General features: G+C 42.3%; 1 protein-coding gene across 1 annotated transcript; it reads left to right on the forward strand.

Annotated features, from left to right (window-relative positions):
- Positions 1 to 59: 59 nt before the first annotated feature.
- Positions 60 to 20944, forward strand: PASK (PAS domain containing serine/threonine kinase). Its single transcript, XM_086754426.1, has 18 exons — positions 60 to 117; positions 851 to 1058; positions 2174 to 2409; positions 3300 to 3470; positions 4809 to 4949; positions 5509 to 5643; positions 6351 to 6644; positions 7016 to 7178; positions 8661 to 8835; positions 10022 to 11310; positions 11984 to 12165; positions 14063 to 14230; positions 14993 to 15118; positions 15755 to 15889; positions 17411 to 17610; positions 19097 to 19230; positions 20232 to 20378; positions 20512 to 20944. The coding sequence occupies exons 2-18, from the start codon at positions 893 to 895 to the stop codon at positions 20610 to 20612; spliced, it is 3963 nt and encodes a 1320-aa protein (XP_086610552.1). The 5' UTR covers positions 60 to 117; positions 851 to 892; the 3' UTR covers positions 20613 to 20944.
- The last annotated feature ends 703 nt before the right edge of the window (positions 20945 to 21647 follow it).

Below are 21647 nucleotides of genomic sequence, written 5' to 3' on the forward strand. Positions count from 1 at the left end.
TCGTTCCGCCTACAAGTTCTTCGGGGGACGGCTGTCATCCTGCGGAGGGGCCATCCACCCGCAGCCTTCCACCCTCGGAGCGGGAAGCCCGAGGCAGGTCGGCCGGTGCTACCTGAGGTCGGTGGCTCGAAGCAGGCCATGGCGTGTGGCGGCGGCTGTGGGAGATGCCGGAGCTGAGCCGTAAGAGTCCCTAACGCCGGATCAGTTTTGCCTTCTCCCGCGCCGGCATCCCATTGGCTCTCCTTTGTGCCGCTCTCCAGCAGCCTTCGCTTATTGGGCGAGGCGGCTGCTGAGTCCCGCCCGCTACCTCCTCGCGCCCGCCGGCCCTGTGGTAACCGCCCTGAGGAGCTGTGGCCGTTACCGCCACCGTCCTGGTGGGGCCGGGGCTCGCCCTCGCTGTCGGGGGGCTCGGGCTGCAGCCCCGGGATGGGGGGAGGTGCGGGCGGCACCCTGGGTGGGTGGGAGAGAGGCAGGGATGCTGGCTGGCTGTGTCACACTTGCTGACTCGAAACTGGGAATTACTTCCCAAATTACCAAAGTTTCTGCTCTTAAAGCTAGCAGGAACGGAGAGAAAGTGCCGGCTGGGCGCTTGGTAGCTCCTACAGAAATATGGTGGAGGCGTCCTGCGGATCGCAGGTATCCTCTACGGCCTGGCCAGGGTCATGGTCAATAGAGTCACCTTTGTGGTCAAAATGCAGACCAAGCCTTGATTGGGATACACGAGAACGAGCAACAGTCTTGCCATAACTTACAGGGCTGTGCTTTGGGTTAAGGCATCGTTACCTGCCTGTGTCCCCAGCATTAGTGCCTGACTGTAGGGCTGACTGAATTTCTGATGTTTCTGTTACAGATGGTGGCTCCCTAGGTGTGGTGTGGCAACCAGAGCGTGATCATGGCAGCTGAGGCTTCCAGCCCCTCTGAAGGGGGCCTTCTACCTTCATCAGTAGGCTTAGCTTACTTGAATGACTCTGATAAGCTAAGTAGATCCTACCCCTGGGGGAGCAAGAGGAGGAAAAGTCAGCTCTCTGACCTCTGCCGGCTGAGAACATCTCTGTCTGGTGAGCACAGTGTTGTGAGATTGAGTTCAGGCGTGGTCAGTGAAGGTGATGTGTATCAGATGATTTCAGACCTTCCTCTTCCCCTCATCCAAGCCTAAAGGCAATAGCAATAAGTAGCTGCCAGAAAGCGCTGGTTCGGTAACCATCTGGGCCACGGATTGCTGCAGGCTGGGTGAGTTTACAGGGGACACATTGCTGGGTAGGTGCTCTGCACTTGTACTTGTCCCTGGGGAACCTTTATTGGCTACTGTTGGACCACCCTGCCACCTTCCATTATTATCTAAAACATGAAAAATTTCCAAATGGGGAGAAAGATGTTGTTATACTGGATTCTGTTAGGAGAGGAAGAACTTTGCAGTTTCCAATGTGTCCAGATACGGATCTTCCTGTTTTCTCACGGTGAGCATATTCATACTGTATGCGGTGCATAAATGCAGAGACATCCTTGTGAGGAGTTGTTCATAATGCTTCTTCCAGTACTGCTAAACCTTTAAATCTGCTAAACCTTCAAAGCTGCTTACTGTTTTGGGAGTGGAGCGACGGCATTTGGCTGCTGATGCTGCTTCCCAAGGAAACGTTTTTTACAGGCAGAACTTTTGAAAATTTTAGTACAATCATTTTGCGTTGTGTAACATAAAACATTGGTGTGGGCACAGGTATTTCAGTGTCACGTCTTGTGAACAGTTAATTAACTGGCTTCTGACTAATGCGCTATTTAATAAGGGCTTGAACACTTACTGCAATTATATTTAATAACAGTTTCAATTTTAACTTGAGAGATTTCAAAACCTTTCAAACTCTGTTAGGTGAAAAATAAAAGTTAACTAGTCTAGTTGAATCTTATGGATGTTGGCAATTTTTTTTCTAGCCTACGGACTGAGTTTAATTGTTCCAGTGGCTGTGATTCAAAGAGAGACATTTATTAGATAGGATTGTTTCCATTTTCTTGCATTTCATTCATTTTATTTTCGTGTAATTTCTTAAAAAATGTAGACACATATATTTTGGGATTACTTGGTGGTTGCTTCAGCTGGTAACTATTTTTTTTATTCATTCATCTAATACTCCTGTAGTAGACTGTTGTAGATACTTAGCTGATCTTTATCTTCTCACAGGGGAGAAATGGAGCTCTTACTGTTTGTCTTCGCTGGCAGCTCGTAACCTTTGTACCAGCAAAACTGGTCGCTCATGGGCTCAGTGGGATTCTGCCTCTCTCTCCACTTCCATTGGAAGTTCTGCTTCTTGCTCCTTTTTGCATGCCCTTGCTGTGGAGGAGTCCAGCCAGCACCTCCCAACTGCTGCACGCAATCCAAACAAAGCCATCTTCACCGTGGATGTCAACACGACAGAGGTATTGGCAGTAGTGACTGCTAAACTAAGCAGGCCCTAACTGGTACAGGCTGTATCACATCGGAGAGGCTAAAATGCCTGTTATTCTTACGTGTACCTGCAGCAATCAGACCATCATGAAGGTATTTTGTAGCCTGCTGAAGCTCAGTAGTCTTATCAAGACTGATGTGTTTATTTCCATTGCAGGTTGCAGTTAGCAAAAGATACAAGACAATATCAGGGGTGTGAATGTCTTGAGTCTTTTTTCAAACAGAAAAAGGGAATAAAGAAGAATGCAGCTGTGATGTGGTGTGAGGGAAGAAAGGAAAAGCCGAATGTGCTTCAAGCCTTCTGTGTGTTAAGTGCCAACCCTGGGCTGGGTTTGCCCCAGTAAATCTTTTGCATTGAGAGGGAGAGGATTTCTCTGTTTCTGTCCTGAGAGCAAGCATTAATATAAAATGGAGTACTGAAATCTTTAAAGAGCTGTGCCATTTTTAGCTTGAACTGACGGTTCGGGCTTACTCATCTTAAAGGCATTTAATCCTGACTTGGTCTGTAAAACAGGCTGAAGTATGTCAATGACTGGTGCGGATAAAATTTTGTGGTCTCCCCAGACTTTGCTTGGAAATACACAACTTTGTCATTTTGCCTGCATGGATGCAATTATTTAAACGACAGAAGAGGCTGGAGCAGGTAGGCATTTAAAAGAAAGCAGGAAACCTGAAAGGAAAGCAATGTCTCAAACCCTCGTAACCAAGAAGTTGCATTGGCAAGGGATGTCCTACAATAAGAAGCTTTAGTGGGATATTATAAGACATTAAAGCAGCAAGCTGAGGAGATTATGATCTATTAACAAAACTTACAGCTTTTATTCTTGTTTTTGTTTTTGGGGTTTTTTTTCTGCTTTTCTAGATCCTAGTGGCTAATGACAAAGCCTGCAAGCTGCTTGGGTGCAGTACTCAGGAACTCATTGGTCAAAAGCTGTCCCGCTTGATATCCAAAAACAGTCAAGAGGTATGGGAAGCTGTGAGTGAGGAGTACGTAGAAACTGATGAAGGTTCATCGGTGGTTTCAGGAACTGTGGTATGTGAAATGTTCAAGTAAATATTCCCCACCATTATAGCATGTTTTTGTAGGCTTTGGTTTGGGGCTTTGCAGATTTTCTTGACGTTTTCAGTGTAATTTCCTGATATATTTAACTTTATGTGCATTTGGCAATTATGTATTTTGTAGGACTATTTGGTTTAAAAGATTGCAGATGCAGGAATTCAAAGGGCCAAAGTTGGCTTGAGAGGCACCTGTGAGAGCCTTGCAGCTGCCAACGTGTATAGTAATGATGACCTGACAAATCAGAACTTAAAGGACATTAAATTTAAAAAAAAAAAAATCAATATAGATTGCTTAAAATGGAGAAACCTATTCTGGAAAAGTTCCTGATTGGTCTTGTAAAATATTTTTTTAGTTATCTTAAATCGCATTGTGTGTATTATAAAGTTACAAGTCAGTCAAATACTGTGAAATGTCTGTGCCAAAACACCCTACTTGGTGCAAAAGAGTGGCATTGATATTTTGCCTGTAGTGGGATTGTTTGTAAGAGAACTGCATGGAAAAAGGTTTCAAAATTATTTTCTTTTGCTGCTGTTGTGAGCTGCCACTAGAAAATATTTGGAAAATGAGCTCATATTCTTCCTGGTGTGCTATTTTTGTGCTGAAATTGTCAGCATCTCAGAGTTTGATCTTCCTGAATCCTCAACTGGATATGCGGGAAAAAAAATACCTAAGTTTCTTTTGGTGAAATCCAAGATTAAAATTAAATGTATGATAAAGGCACTAATTCTAAGCTACAGCCATTCCAAGTACTTTATAGGAGTCACTGTGTAATTCATAAACACATTCTGTCAAGATCACATAAAAATGATAAAGGGCTTGATATGAATGCTGCAGGTTATAAGATAAATAAACGTTTCCCGATGTGAGAAGAATCTCCTCCCGTAAGAAATTAAACTGCTATTTTTGCAACTGAAAGTAAGAACAATGTTGCTAATGTAGAGCACCATGAGACATCCCTTCAGTAAGGTGTCTCTGAAAGGCACTTCTCTGGAATGCAAGGTATTAGACTGGCACATTTATCATGTTGAAGGAAATGCCTTTATTATTCCTGAGGCTGGGAGAGACGATACAAAAGCAACAATGACATTTTGTGTACAATCAGTGAATTATTTGGAAACCTTTTCATCTCTATATTAAATCTGTGTTACATCCAGCAAAAAAAGTAGTCATCTGTCAAGAAAGTCAAGAAATAATGTTTTTCTAACAATGATGGAGAGATATCTTGGCTCAATATCTATTCTTGTTTGAAATTCTTGCTAAGCAACCGCAGTCGTACTAAATGATGTCTGTACCTCTGAATCCTGTGGAAAGGTGGATGTTATAGGCCGTCTCAAAGAGAAGATCCCTGTCTCGGTCTGGCTGAGGCGAATAAAAAGCAAGGACAACCAGTGTTGTGTGGTTGTGCTGGAACCAGTGGAAAGACTTTCAGCTTCTGTCTCCTTCAGGGTTGATGTGAGTGTTTTCCTAATGATCTAATGACACCACACTTTGTGAGAGTTTATGTGTGAATGAAACGTGTCTAAAAGCCAGTAGGCACCTTACTGTTTGTGAACATGAAGTGTGTATGTAGCACTGCCCGAAACTGGGATTGCGCATGCGGGGCCTGTGCATATTTCACCTGCATGGCTCACCTTGACCTATTCAACAAGTCACATTAAGATGTCCCCAGGGGAGAGACAGTGTATTTTAGACTTGAACAGTGCCGGTTTGGCAGGGGTTTGGTTATTCACGGCAGGGATGTCCTTGTGAAGGGATCAGCTTGCTGAGGAAAAGTTCTGTGAGGGCTGTTGGACTCCCCTGCTTCTTTCCTATGGCAAAGGGCAGTTTCTCTGCCTGATAATGTCGGAGAAGTATTGCATTGTGCTGTGTCTGCTTTTACTGCATTAGTTATATCCATGAAGAGACTGCAGAATGAAACTGCCATTTGCTTAGACATTTGCAGAAACTGTTGTTAAAGGATTGAGTAGACTGTGGCTAAAATTAAAATAGTCCTGTAAATTTTCTTCCCCAGGGAGAGATTACATCCTGTGACCTCCTTTTTGCCCATCTCCATGGCTACCCAACATTGGAAGAAGTAGTTGGGCTCCATATAAAGGACCTAATTCCTTCTGTGCAGATCCCTCCTCTAGGCAAAAAAGTCCCAAAGGTATAGTATAAGCACCAACCACGTTCTTCCATACCTTTCCCAGTTGCAACAGGTGAATGCTGTTTTCCCTCCTTCTGTAACAGAAAAAAGCCTTTTCAGAGAGAAGCATAAGTCCCCTGAAAAAAAGATATGCTGCTTATTTATGGAACTGCTGTCTGAATATTTCCTAACTAGAAACAAGACCAAATACTGACCTCTCACTGTGGAATCTGTCCTGGTGAAAGACACTTTTCTCCAATCCTGGCTTTTAAAGAAACAATTCTCTCTCTGTCAGCTCCCTAAAATTTCTTTGAATTCTTTAGCCAGTTTCAGTCATGTCTGTCTGAGGAGGGAAAGTCTAAAAAATATCCAGATCTTGCAAATGCCATGAAAACTGACAGCTAGATAGTTGAAAGAGGCCTTATTAATGCTTCATTTGGTGAAAAGCTGCAGCATGGACTTTCTTGGTCTTCATCATCAGGATATTCATACAGGAGTTCAACACTGGATTCCAAATCCTTTGAAAACCAGACTTTGTTCATTTTTATATTCACAGGATTAATTTGCTTTCCTTTTCCTACTCCTTTTTCCTGAGAATGTTCCTGTGTAGTTTTCTATGAATACTGAAATAAAACCAAAACATTTGGTTAGTTAGAGGTTTTCTGTTTGATTTGGTTTGTTTTTTTTGGTGTTTTGTTGGTTTTTTTTTTTTTTTTGCTTTACTTTAGAACGTCAGGATCCAGCAAGCTGTAGGCCAGTCCAGAGATGGTAACATGTTTCCTCTCAGTTTAAAGCTGCAAGTAAGCCTTCTGGAGGAGGACCAAGCGGCAGTGCAGAAAGATGGTGTTCTGCAGACAGGAGAAGAAAGCTCTTTCACAGGCTGTCATTACTCAGCTACAGTCGTGGTTTTCTCCACCATCAGTGGTCTTATTACTGTCCAGTCAGATGGAACCATCTGTGGCATCACGGATAGTTTTGCTTTGATGCTCTTTGGCTATGAGAAGAAAGAACTGTTGGGAAAGGTAAGATAGGAATTTTAATCCCTCCCAAAGACTGCTATGTCTGGCAGCGTATCCGTTGGAATTGTAAAGTTGTCTTTTACGCTCATTTTTGTCTGTCACAAACCCTCTGTGTTCCATGTGTTTGGAGAGTGAGCTGTAGGATGATACGCAAATTCCCTTGCTGTAATTGCTAAGTCTTGCAGTGCTGAGGAGCTAATATGGATTTCAAGTAGCCCGAAGCAAGCTGGGCGCTTAAGTGTTCTCCATCAGTCATGTGGGTCACTTTTGTCTGGCTATCCATGAGAATCAGGTCCACGAACACACATCGTTAGCATTTGCACCCAGCCTGTGAGAGTCAGCTTAGCTTTATAAGGTTTCATTCTGTGTTTTAGAACATTACGTTCCTGATCCCTGGTTTCTATAACAACATGGAGAGAAGCAGTGACTATTCTTTGCCATTACCTCTTCTTGATGACTCCATGGGGACAGACAGTGAGTGCATCTTTGAAGATGTTGCTGCCTGCCACACAACTGGCTCAGTGTGCTGTAACAAAGGTAATGTGAACAGAGATGAGAAATTTGCCTGTGAACATCAGAACGTGCTTTGTAAAAGCAATGTACCTCCATGCAGCTTTAAAATTGGATTTCCACTATAAGCCAAGATGAACAGAAATGGTTCACCTAAGGTTGTACTTCTCTCTTGCTAAGAAGATGAAACTGAATATCCAAGTTGGAAATTACGGTGTTAATAGAGAATTCTTCGTACTTAACAAGCACTTCCCTTTCCCTCTGTCCTCTGTTAGGATCTCTGAGTATTTTAAGATGTATAAAATACAGCTTTTATGACAGTAATGCAGCAAAGCTGTAGATACTTAGGACTAATATTTTAAGGGAAAATTCTAATATTCTTCTGAATTGGCTCATGTTGCTGGCTAATGATCAATGTTATGTTGCTGTGGTGTTTCAATTAGGACACATCACATATTCTGCTGATGCAGTTCACTGCATTTACAAAGCATTTATCAAAATTGTATTTCTCTGAACACAACAGGAATAAACAGAAGCAAGGAAGCCTCATGTCTCCAAATCTGTCTTACCAGCTAGCTCTGCCCAAACCAGAGAACACAATCAAGTGCATACTTTAATCCGTACTGCAAGAGATCTTTTATGCTGGTTTTATCTCCTTTTGTTTTTTGTTGGGTTTTTTTCCCCTGTTTTATTTTTTTTTCTTTGCTTAGAAATACACATCTGCATTGAAACCAATGCACACTACTGGAGCAAAGAAGAGCTAGTAGACAGTGTGCAATTTCTTAAGTAATTCTTTGATGAGGTGATGCCTCTAATCTAGGAGGAATTCAGTTCTTCAGTGAGGAAGCACCGTTGGCACTCAGCATTTACTAAATGGAAAGATTGTTCTAGATTCAAATCTAGATTTGTTTAGTCATTAACAATACTTGGTTTACTTAATCTTACAAACTCGTGTTTTTTCTCTTTTGATCTGTTGTCGTCTGTTGGGGAAGGAAAGAAGTTCTTGTCTTATTCTTTCTCTTAAACATGTTAAGACTGTATGCTTTTTGTCTTGCATTTTCAGTGAGTTATATAAATGCAGTCTAAACCTTTTTGTTTCAAGTGTTCGGAATGGGGGCTGTATATGTGTTTTGGGCTTTTTTTTTTCCTTGCTGCTGGTATTTGTATGATCACTTTATTTCCAGATTTTGTATGGTCATTGGCCTTTTTTTGGTCTCTGAACTTCAATCCAAGTAGCTAACCCAGGAGGCTAATACCTGTCCAAGAGCTTTGATAGGAAGACAAATTTTAGCAGCCCTGAAACGTTTAGATTCCTGCATGTGATGACTTCCTAGGCCAAAGCAGAGTGGTGTGCTCATATCTGGGCCACTTTGCCTCAAGTCTTTTATACTCCATTCCTTTGGGACAAGACAGATCAAGGCACTTCCAAGATTGTTTTAAATCACCGTAGTGTCTGAAGCTAAACGTAAAAGGTTAAGTTGGTATGGGTTTGTTTCTTGTTTGATACAGACAGCAGCTTCTTGGCTGCATCTTTAGCAAGCCTTCTGTCAAGAGATGAAGAGCAGAAATTGGAACAAAGACACAAAGATGACAAATTAATACATGATGAGAATAAACACAAGAACAGGACCAGTTTCTTTTCTACTCCCTCACCTCCTGAAGTGGCATCCACACCCTCTAACAGGTAGGCATTTCATGGACTGCATATTCACTTTGAAAAAAAACTAAGAGCTGTGGCGGCAATCACCAACAAAAACTGTTTTTTCACCTCTGATGTTGGTGGGAATGTGTAACAAGAGCCTTCTGCACTTGCTCTCTTTAGAATGAGTGCTATTTGCAAGACAGGTTGAGTTTTGCCTACCTTAGATTTTTGTTTAGATCTGTACAGCCTACAATTGTAAAGTTACAGGAGTTCCATCTCTAAAGGGGGCCGAATGCTTCACCCAGGCTGGGGAAGGTTAATTAGGCTCTACCTTTGCTAGATCAAAAACAGTGGACAATCTCCTTCCATGCACTGAAGCCAGGTTACCTGGAATGAATTCTAAATGTTATTCTTTCCAGTCCTCAGTGTAACTGTCAGGTCATCCATTGAAACAGGGTACTGTATTACTAGAGTCCAGCCATTTTTATTGCACCTTTCTAGGACTTTTTCCTATTATGAGGTTAGAAATTCTGCACAAGTACCTATATGGTGCACATGGTTTATCTTAAGTCAATTTTAAGCCTTCCACATTAACAATTCTAACCCTCAGAAAAGATTTACTGCCATTTTTATATATATAGACTATTATAGCACAGTTCTTGCTGCTTTTTAGAGACTGGTGGTCTTGTTTCCTTTTCTCATGTGCTTTCCTGGGTTTGTCTCTCATATCATACTTGGACTGTAAGTGCTCTGCTGCATGGATTGTTTTTCTACTCATAGAAGTGTTTGTAAAATACCTTGTGCTATGGGCTTTAGTGAACCACGGATAAATTAATGGATGGGGACATCCATCTTTCTGCTGGACAGACAAGGGATCTTCTGTTCTCAGGACGTGGAATTATCCTGCCACATGCACTGGCTTTTTGTTGTGGTAAATGATCTACGGTACATATTCAGAAATGAAGCTAGAGAAGGAAGCAATCCATAGGGAAAGAATGCCATTTGAGCATACCTAGTTGTCTTTGGTCAAGGTGGAATTTGTTAAGATTTTGGGTGCCTGTGCCAACAGCTTTCTGCCCTTTTCTTTTAAACTTGAAAGTAAAACAATTGGTGCAGATTTTAAATAGTGACCATAGTAACTATCATAGAAGAGTGGGTAGTATACAGTGTGTCGGTTTTCTCATTCTTTTGTCATTGTGATATCACTAATAGCTTTGAATCCTTGCAGTGAAGACAGCATTGCTCCTGATGGGCTGTCAGCCCACCATGGAGAGCCTTACCCTGAAACCTGGCTTGACAGAATTGGAGCAGTGGAACAGTGTGGACCAGTGGAAGCTGCAGGATCAAATAATTCTCAAAAGATGCTCTCTGCAAGGCTCTCTCCCACATCATCTGATTCAGAACAGTTAGATTTAGGTCAGAACATGAAGATTCCAGTAAGAAGCAGTGATAATGCTGTACGTGGTGCATCTGGGACTCAAAATGCCAGTGAGGCTAGTATCTTGCCTAACCCGTTACAAGTTCATCACCAAGACCTCAAGGAAGTAAATTGTCAGCAAGTGTGTAGGTTACCGTATGAAATGCTGGAGCATCCGCACTCCACTGATGCCTGGGGACAAGCTTCTTCAGTAAACATTGCCTGGTCACCTGTTTGTTCTCGGCCAGAAGACAATCTGGGTACCACATTCTGTGGCCCAATTAAGCCACCTTCTGATGTTACTTGTAACTCACCTGGAACACCAACAATAGATGAGCCATTGTCTGGGACAACACTGGGCTGCAGACAAGACTTTCAAAGCCACGTGGTTACAGGGCAGTTGTCAAAAACAAACTTGATGTGTGATGCAAAACACTCCAGCCTTGAGGACGTTGTTGTTGAAAACTGCCTGCTAAACGATGCTTCATCCTTCTTTGCAAACGGAAGAAATAAAACAAATTGCAGTGTTTCTGCACCAGGAGTTGCCACAACCTCTGAAGATGTTAAAGATTCAGACACTGAGCTGAACTGTATTTGCTCTGATCTTGAGGTACTGGGTCTGAATATTGGTGTCAAGGGGAACTCAGACAGTTGTTTAGGTATTAGTGCAGCTGGTGTAGGAGCATCCTCCTCTAATACAGTGGACTTAGCTGTGGGCAATATGCTAACTCAGAAAACCAGTGCCTTTTCAACTGGGCAGGAAAAGCAGCTGTTGAGTGGTGTTGCCATAGAAGATGGTTCTAGGTGGCTGGCCTCCCAAAGGCATTTAGAAAACTCTGAAGAATCCTCCAAAGCACTTCTTGAGAAGCCTGAAACTCTTGCAGAAACTGTGGCGGACAACATCAACAGAAACCCACTGAAAAGCAAAGGTAGTCCTGAAGAAGATGGTCAGTTGCATGGGCAGCAAAATATGGAGATAAAAGTAACATCGACCCCAGTGAAACAAGAAGGAAGGCTGAATCCAGCAGCTCCTTTGACCTTGGAGATTTTGGAAGGCAGCTATACTGGGAATTGCTGCCACAGAGACGGTTCACAATTAAGTGAGTTAAACCTATTTCTCCCCTTCCCAAAACTCTTACCAGGATGCTCTTTTTCAGCCACATTTTTGCAGAAGGGAGGCAGTTCTGGTTAGCTCACAGTAGAGAGGAAGGAATAAGCTCTAGCATCTAGAAGAAAAAGTGTCATTTAAGTGTACTCAGAGAGCATTGGAAAAGCAGGTGGTATAAGATACAAAGTTACTAATAAATGAATCCAGACTGAATAGTCAGAAATATTCTTAAAACACAATTAAAAGATTTGAACCTGATAACTTTTTCTGAACAGAAAATATAAACTCCATTGTAAAACTTGTATTTAAATTGTGTAATGGAATGTGTTTCATTCACTCCTTCAGCTGGATTCTGTGGCTGGTTGTATAAAATCCCCATGTTTATGTAATTTAGGGTAACAATGTGAAATTAATTATCACAATTGGACACTGAGAAAAATTTCCCACCGGGGGTGGGAACTGTGGGGGTAGCTGCCAAGTATGTCTAGAATAGCTGTGCTTTTGTCAGCCCCTCTGATGATTCCTTACTGAGTAGGTGTTCCCCAAACAAACAGTGGAGAAATTCACTTTGTTAAGAGCTCGGAATTTTGCCCTAAAATGTCTGCAGTCTCGTTCAACACTGAAGTTTCATTCTACCATTTTAACTTCCTCACCCGTTTCTACAGGTATACTCTTTGAAGTGAAATGCGTAGAACTGCAGGACCCTGCCGTACTTTTCTGTGTCTGGGTGGTGAAAGACCTTCTACAGAGCCAGAAAGAAGCTGTAGCAAAGACTCAGCTTTTGCTCTCCAGTCTAGCAAGCTCTGGCCAGTCTATTGCAGATCTTTCTACACATAGTCTTGGAGAAGTAAGAAACTCTACCACTGTATAATATTGAGTATTTCTCTCCTTATTTGACTGTTAAGCTGAAGCTAAAGTCGACATTTTTTTCAAGTAAAAATAACGTAATGAAGTGGTGGGCGGATATTGCTGTTTCTTTGTTTCCTTATTTTTATGTCAAAAGAAATGTTTCTTTGCTGTGAAAAAGGACAAATTGCTATTTTGTAACATTTGTGGTAGTATGTGCTTGGCTTCGTTCCAGTCTGAACAATGAAAGCACCTAATTTTAAATTTGCTCTCAGGCTGGTTTAAGTACCTCTACAATAGAGGTTTGCACCAGGGTCGTGAGATTAATTTTTAAATCAATGTAATCGCACTGGCACCAATGACACAACACTATTAAAAAAGGAAATGCTAGGCTGAAAACTCTCATTGACTGACTTGTGTCAACAAAACAGAACTGCACTTTTTAGCTGCCTCCTGAGATTCTATGTTCAGGGTGCTGTACGGAAAGCTAACACCGCACCGCTGAACAGTAGGTGCCTGTCAATGCCATAAAACCTAAACACAGAACTGCTCAGGCCTGCTTTATGGTTAGTAGTGGGATGTAAAACTGACGGTACTTTGACCCAGGCTGTAGAGGAAATTAGTTCTCTTTGGCCAATTGAAATACGTAATAGTGATCTTCCAGATCCCTTGAATACATGTATTCATTCCCTAGATCTTTACATAGTTGGACTTTATGGTGACCTTAACAGAGAAGTACACATATATTTAGCCATCACACATGTAACATGTAACGGTGACAGTTCCAAACTACAGGAGACTCAGAGTAGCTGCTGTTTATTGAACCAGACTGCAGATCAGGCCTTTTGCTTTCCTCCTCTGCCTCTAATCACTGAGCTGGGAGATAAAGTAGATATTTGAGTTAAAAGTTTGGCTATTGGTAAAACTTGCTATTTGGAATATTTTTTGAGACCTTTGAGAGCTGAGTAATAAGGTGGCCCTTGTTTTCCTTTTAGAAAATCACCTTCCATGTACACACACATGCATGTTGAAATATAAGCTGTTCTGACCATTTCATGTTCAACTCCAAATTTCACTATTCAAAACAAATTTGTTGTGTTTCCTCTCCGTATGGAATACTGTGTATGGCACGAAGATGTTTTAGGTGCCAGCTTAGGTGGAGGAACCTAATAATTACTGAGACAAAAACCACAAGCCCTATCCTCAGAGCAAGAAAAACTTCTGTTGTGTTTAATTTCTCATGCAGTGTTGCAGGCTGTGGTTTCTTTACTAGGGATTTTACAGGGGTATTAACATTTAAGAAGGGATGCCTCAAACTTGTTTCCTCTTTGTATCTGCTAAAATACCAGTCTACAGAACTAAAATGCGATCTTACCAGAAAGTTTGGTAAACACTGGTAATTCAATATCTTTATATACTCACTCTTTTCAAGTTACTGAGGCAAATAGAAATTGCCAGATTTATAGACAGGACTTAAAGCAGCACCTTTTTAGTTCTGTGCGTCTAGAAACACTTAACTTGGAAAAATTACAACATGGAAATTAATACTTTTTATTCATCAAATAGAATTATAATTTGTTGATAGACCACAATGAATTCAGTTTCCTACTCCCACAGAGAATCTTCTGCGAGCATCTAATGTGCATAAGCTTTTGCTTTCTTTACCTGTCTCTGAATTAAGCAATATTTGTAGCTGCTGAGAGACGACTGACTGAACTTGTCTCATATGGTGATGGTTACGTCACCATACAGTTCTTGCTATCAAAACCAAAGATCGCTCCTTTTACCTATTGTTGCAGAGATGTCCTTTCTTTTCAGTGTTTACTTAATTTTATAAACATGATTCTGTGGCTTGCTCATTTTTTTCTTACTATTTTTTTTTTTTAATCTGTACCTAGACCATCAGATCAACTTCACTTTTTGAGAACTCCCGAAGGGCTGAAGAGCTTGAAGGATTAAGGGCATGTGAGGGAGAATATGCAAAAAATTACAACACCCTCAGTCTTATTGGCAAAGGATCTTTTGGCTTTGTCTGGACTGGCAGGAGCAAGAAGGATGACCAGGAGGTTAAATATTTCTTTTAGCTCTCAATACAGTAATTATTTAGAATGAAAACTGAGAGGTTAGAGTGTTCATATGCTGTCCACACTATGCTATTAAAAGCTGCTATTTGATAGTGTGAGGTTTTCCTTTTAAACAGAAATCTGAAGTCACTAACTTCATGGGAACAGGACAGCAAAATGTTGGCATTGAAGTAGTGTATGTACTGTTACCTAAGACAACAGGCACAGAATGAGACTGGCCATGTAGCTAATTTAACCTGTTGAAACAAGTACACGTTAAGCTTAAGAGAATTACAGGTTTTAGTCTTCTGTTACTAAAGAGAATGACCAACTTCAGTCACAACTCAAGAATGTGGAGGAGATATGTTGAGGTTACGGGACTCCATATCAGCAGAAGTATTTTGAGTGGTGAGAGGCAGGCTCTGGTGTTTCTCGGCATGGATGTTAAGTGCTCATTTTCATCCACTCTGCTCCTATGCCAGAAATCATCACTGCTGTAATTGAGTTGATAAGAGAGCTGGCCTGTCAAAGCCTTTGGAATTCAGAGCATCAATAAAAAGAAAATTAATGTATTCAATTTCTGTGCATCATTTGGCTTCTAGGACTAAATTAGTTTAAGTGTGTTTAAAGATTATAAGCAATGCACATTGGCTTACTTCTGCCCTTCCAGTAACACGATTCACTAACATTTTTCCTGGAAATTAACTTACCAAATGCTTAAAGCCCTACTTTTGCAGGTGATGCTAAATGCCGTTGTCTGTCTAGGTTGTCGTAAAGTTCATCTGGAAGGAGAGGGTGCTTGAGGACTGCTGGGTAGATGATCCTGATCTGGGAAGAGTTACTCAGGAAATAGCAATCCTGTTGAAGCTGCAGCACCCCAATATCATTAAGGTACGGTGAACTCGGAGTGAATGCAGTTTGAACTGCATCAGAAGGTTCCTTTAAATACTTGGCGTCTTGTGTTCCTCTTCAGGAGTGAGGGAGTGTCCTGTATTAAATCTGTACTTTCAGGAAAGAAAGGAACCTACCCATCCTCCTTTTTTTGGAGGGTATGTGACAGCAGACTATTGCTTGCTTCAACACTTTTACCCCAAACAACTGATCTGAAGGTGTGACTCTAACAGAAAAACTATTTCAAGATGATAGGATGGATGTCTTGGAGGTGTGATGTCCCATCTGAACATGTAGTAGTTCAGTAAACAGTCTGGATACACATCTTGATTTCTGGTCTTTGTTTTGGGGCTGTTGTGTTGTTTTAGGAGGTTTTTTTGGGTTTGTTTTTTTTTTTTCTTTCCCAGAAAGAGAATTCCACTTGGTTTTAATTCTGCTGTCAGTTTTAGTCATGCCATCTTTTCAAGAAACATTTGTACTTGGTGAAATGAGTCTTCAAAGATTAATAATAACTATTAATAATAATACATATTGATTAAATCTCCAAGAGAAGAGCAGTGTTTGTTTTGTTTTGTTTTTTTTAAAAAAGGCAGTTTGAGGATGAAGTACATTATTTTACAAGTCTATTATTTATAGGTGCTGGATGTATTTGAAAACGAGCACTTCTTCCAGCTGGTGATGGAGAAGCATGGATCTGGTCTGGATCTGTTTACATTCATTGATAATCAGCCCAACTTGGATGAGCCATTAGCGAGCTATATATTCAGACAGGTGAGAGTTGGGAATGTACAGTTGCTACATGCAGGTAAAATTTGGTTAATGTAAGAACCAGGACCCCATTCCACTCAAAAGAATTACTGGCTGATCAGCAAGCATGCTGAATCGGAGTCATGCTCAATACCTGCAGAACTTTTCCTCATTGTTCTGTAGAGCTATTTCTAGCTAACTGAAATGCTACCTGCAAAAACGTTTTTAAGATTTACTTAGAAACTTGTAACAAAGAAACCTTTACAGCACCTAACTTCATGAGCCATTGCCTCTTGGCTGAACTCATAGCAGCACACACGCCCTGTCGCCAGGGCACCTGTTCATGTCGCAGTCACACTTCCTCTGTGGGAGGAAAGCGCATGGAGGTTGCCCCAAGCCTCACTAAAAGCCTCGCTTTCACCTAAATCAATCCTTAATTTAGACTGGTTGTGGGGGTAAAGGGCTCTCCTCTTTTTAAGGCATTTAAAATCAAGAAATTATCTTGAAATTTAACATGGCATAATGCAAAATAATTCAAGGTAGCTTACTGTGAGTCAGGACCTTGCCTGAGAGCTGAATCGTCCTTTGTTCATTGAGTAACTGTTAACCGCAACAGCAGGCCCCAAGTAATTCCCCTCACGTGTTTTGGAGTAAATTCCTTGCTCTAAGGTATGCAAGAATTACTTTGCACGCCGTAACCCACCACTGAGTCCACGCTGCCCTTGCCTGGGGCGCTGGTGGTAGCTGCTAGCCAAAGTGATGCACCTTCTCCATGTCTGCTGTGCAATGTGCGTTCACAAATTGCAGTCTACAGTCCCTTCAGACTTCTGACAGATAAGCCCTTTTCCTAAACCAACCTTGATTTTGTAGGGGTTCTTTGTCACTTCAGACCTGTACAGTATTTCTCTGCAGAGGGAGCTTTGTATTATAAAAAGCAACTTTTCTCCCTCAGCCATCTGCTTTTCTTCCTCACATGTATTGTGGTAGGGATCACGATTGTCTCCAAGGTGATATAATTCTGACGCTGTTCTTAATTATGGTGCTACAGCATGAATCGTGCAGGAAGAAGAATGGAATTTAGGAGTGACTATATTATTTATACCAAACTTCACTCTTAAATGCTTTGTCATCCTGCAGTATCTCAGGCACACAGTAATATCCTTCTGGAGAAATCAAAGGACCCTCCAAATTAAGCTGGGATAAAAATAGAGTAACTTGCAGGATTCTAACAGCAAGCTCTGATGCTTCTAACAAAAAAAAAAAAGCACGTCGTGACTATAGCATGCCATCTTCCTGCACCTTGTGAGAGGAAAGCAAGCAAAAGCTTTTTAAAGTCTTTCTACCAAGAGCACTGTAACACCCACTGCAGCAGTGCTGACAGGCATGCCTGAGGTTGTTTCCCATTACCAAAATTAGGATCTCTATCTTGTTTATATAGTGTCAAAACAAGCCAAAATTCTGGCTATCAGAGCTCTGTGATGCCACATAGACTATCTAGAGGGACACATCTCTGTAGTAACACCTGGTTCTTTCCTCCTCTTTCAGCTTGTATCAGCTGTCGGGTATCTCCACTGTAGAAACATCCTTCACAGAGATATCAAGGATGAGAACATTGTCATTGCTGAAGATTTCACAATTAAATTGGTGGACTTTGGTTCAACTGCCTACATGGAACCCGGGAAATTGTTTTATACCTTCTGTGGGACAATTGAATACTGCTCACCAGAAGTGCTGTCTGGCAAACCGTATGTCACCCTCTGAAAAGTAATTTTTGTGTCCACCACACCAAAAAAAATGCGCATATAGGGCTGGAATAGAGAAGCCAAGCTGCCTTGCTACTGGTACTCTGCTAGAGTATCTAACCACAGAAAACTGCAGTGCAATTTAGGGCACTGCAGTGACAGAAATTGCTTGTAAAGGTTTGAATGCATATAAAGTGGGGCACTGTGGTGGCAGAAATTACTTGTAAAGGCTTGAATACATACAAAATAGTTTCTGACTAAGTCTGTTGACAGGCTTTCTTATTCTGGCCAGATGTTTTGCAAAGCCTTGTGCTAATGTCTGTCCTATTGCAGAGCTGAGTTCAAGAACAAGCCTATGATTTTAATTTCCAGCCTGGTAGAAGAGTCTGGAGGAGTGGTGTTGTGACTTGAATGTGTCCTTTTTCCTTAATCTTTCCTAATATGTACATCAGCTTGCTAACCTCCTCTTCCTACCTGCACGTGAACACACTGATGTGTCTCTACTAAAAGCTGCTCTTTTAGAGAGGGGGTATAAGCAAGGATTGCTGTATAGCATCTGTGCCTTACCATGTCTGGGTTTTGTACTTCCCCCACTCTCATCTCATCTGTTCCCTTCTTTCCTACTTGCTTTCCTGTATGATTTTTTGCAGTTTGATCATTGTTCATCTCCCCATTGATTTTTTTAGCTCCTCTGGACTCCCTTGCAGCTTGTCTTGCTGCTCTTTTGGATGTGCTGCCCAAATCTTAGCTGTCTTTTCCCTATTCTCTCCTTCTCTGAGTGCTCTCTACCTGGAGGCTGGCAGCCTCGTACCCACTCCTGGAGGGAAACCTCACCGTCACAGGGTGGTAAACGTTAATTGTACATGCAAGTATGTTATCTTGCTCTCATTTCACAGCTGTTTTCATAGGTCCTTCAGGCAGCTTCTCTTAACTGGGCAGGGGGGAGAGAAGCAACACAAGGATGAGAGGAAATCGCTGCTGAGAATGAGATGGGAGGTGAAGCAGCACTGCCCTGGGAATTCAGCCTGTTACTGTGTGAAGAAACTGCCCCCTTTTCTCAGACGGAATCTAGATAGTTAATACTTATTTCCAAATAACTTTTGTTTTGAAAAGGATGGGAGGAGGTAGATGAGATTCCACTGAAGTGCCTGATCTTCCATTTAAATACTTACTTGATAGTTTTGGCTTATGGTGAAGAAGGAGGAGGCTTAAGTTCTCTTGTCACCAGCTAATGCATGTGGAAGTCTAGGTGCTGAAACTGGTTGGCTGTCCTTTGGTTGCTTTTTTGTTTTGGTTTGGTTTTGTATGGATAAGGATAATAAAGACTGCTCAAAAACATATGAGAACCTTATTAGAATTCTCACAAACTTTGTATGTTAAAATAAAGATTGGAATCAAGGGCTATCAACTGCCTTTTTTTATTTTTGCTTTCTTTAGCACACAATTACGTATTTGCAATCGCAGTTTATGCAAGTTTCTCTCTGCATAGGTACCATGGCCCTGAGCTGGAGATGTGGTCGCTTGGTGTCACCCTTTATACCTTAGTATTTGGAGAGAATCCCTTCTGCGAGCTGGAGGAGGCCATGGCGGCTGTCCTGAATCCTCCTCAGCCTGTGTCAAAAGGTGAATTTTTTCCCATTTGCTTTTTCTAAAGGGAAAGTATGAGCAGTATGTATACCCCAGAAATAAAGGGGAAGGCTGGAAAAATGCTTCCGGATGTGCTCTGCAATGATTTGAAAAGCTGCTCACTGAAGCGGTGATCTGAGGTATCCTTTCCAGGTTAGTTCTGCAGTTCTTCGTGCCTGCAATGAACACAGCTATCTGCCATATGTTTTCTTAGTTTCAAATTCCAGGCCTCCCATTTATTATAACAACTCAACCTCTCAGCTTGTCAAGCTTCAGTGAGGTCCATACCAGAGAAAACCGGAACAAATAATGCCTGCCGGGAAGGTTTGCTCTGGTAGATAACGTTAAGATTAATAACGGCACTCACGTAACTGTAATGCCAGTTTTACCTCACTTGAACTATTGCCGGTCAATGCCGTGTCATTTTTGGGATGGATGATAGTGTGTTAATTGATAATTTCTGAATGAATCGTAAGGCTTGACCATGCAGGAAAAATAGATTTGCCTTGTTTTCTGTTGGAGGTATAGAAAACTAATTGCCTGTCAGGCTAAAGAAATCCTCATCAACAGGTTCTCTGGGCTCCTTAGGAGCACTGTGCTTACAAGGCTTCAGGGTGCTGCAGTCGACTGGTAAATTCTTGAAGCTCTCCCTGAACCCTGAGTGCACCTTCAATCACAGATCAAACACAGGATGAGCGCAGGACAGGACTGGGCTTGGAAGCAGCGAGTCGGGGTTGCCTCTGTGGCATTTGTTTCTAATTCTGTCCTCGTGTCATGACTCTGCTCTCAGTTCTCTGTTTTCATAACCTGGAAATCTCGACTCGTTCCCAGAGCTGAGCACACGTGACTAAGGCTGCGGTAGAACAGTACTGCACAAGGGATTAACAGGGAGGATTTGTAATTACAATCTGCATTCTTCAAATGTAAACCATACCTTGCATTCCCAGCATGCCTGAAGTACATCCTGAGCTGTTCCTCTTACTGCTGTCTCTCCCCAGGTCTCATGGATCTCATCGCTGGGCTTTTGCAGCCTGTTCCAGAGCTGCGCACAACTCTAGCCATGCTAGTAGAGGATTGCTGGCTAAAGCAGCCTGTGAACCTGGGTGATTATACCTGGGAAGAGGTGTACATCTCTGCTGAGACAGGTGAGACGTTTGTTCTGAGGGCTTTCTCCTCCAGAAAGTCACCTGCTGGTATCCAAGTGTGCTCAGTTTGAAGATAGGCCAGTTGTCTGGCAGGACCTACAGTTCACCTCTCGCTGTTTATCTTTCTCCCTAGGAAGCCGCAGATTCAGAAACAGTTCTGGTGAGTGTGCACATGGAGACGGGCTCCCAGCTCTTCATGTGGAGAGTGAGCCATGCTGGAAGGCTCCTGGGTGAGGGGGCAGATCCCCGCTGGGAAGAACTAGCGGCTGTGGAGGACCAGGGCTGGGGTCTGGGGTGTCGCTGCCATCCCTCTCTGCAGCACAAGGCCCTCCCTGTGGAAGAATCGCTGCCTTACCGCAGGGGACACACGGTCCCTCAAGAACCAACAGGAATTAACTGTAAGCACTTCTGTCTTGCAGAAAGATTGCCAGTACTTCTCAGAGAAAGATCTGGTGGTCAGCACTGAGCAGTTGGCAGGGCAGCCTCGAGCTGCTCAGCCTGGGCACGATGCCTCTAAAATAAAGGTTTATAATTGTTCTTGTACAGGATGTGTTTTAAAGCTGTGAGGGAAATATTTTAATGTCTTGCTTAAATTGTTTGTAACTCAGAATATGTTTTTATTGGCTCTTTTTATATGTAGTTTTACTCTTTCTGAAAAGCAAATGAATAAACACCTTTATCTCAGTTTATTGCTCTCTGCATGTTGTTTGGAGTTTGTGAATCAGAGAGGCCTCAAAAACAGACACAGGAGTGTGAGGGTGGGAAGTTTCCCCCTTTTCTTCTGGTCAGCCCTCCCTATATAGAATCCCAGAACGGTTTGGCTTGGAAGGGATCTTTAAAGGCCACCCAGTCCAACCCCCCTGCGAGGAGCAGGGACATCTCCAACCAGATCAGGTTGCTCAGAGCCCCGTCCAACCCGGCCTGGAATGTTTCCAGGGATGGGGCATCCACCACCTCTCTGGGCAACCTGTGCCAGTGTTCCACCACCCCTATTGTAAAAAATTCCTTCCTTCTCTCTAGTCTGAATCTACCTTCTTTCGTTTAAAACCATCACCCCTCGTTCTATTGCTACAGGCCCTCTGAAAAAGTTTGTCCCCGTCTTTCTTAGAAGCCCCCTTCAGGTACCGGAACAGGCTTGGTTTTAGTGAGATAAAGATCCTGGAAAGAAAAACCAAGTTTAATAAAGAGAATTTTCACTAATTCTCAATACCGGGTGTGCGGGAGAAGGTAGAGTTCGGACACGCCACCGACTCCGCAGCCCGACCGGCA

This window comes from Chlamydotis macqueenii, chromosome 9, assembly GCF_036417535.1.
Source record: "Chlamydotis macqueenii isolate bChlMac1 chromosome 9, bChlMac1.mat, whole genome shotgun sequence".
NCBI lineage: Eukaryota > Metazoa > Chordata > Aves > Otidiformes > Otididae > Chlamydotis > Chlamydotis macqueenii.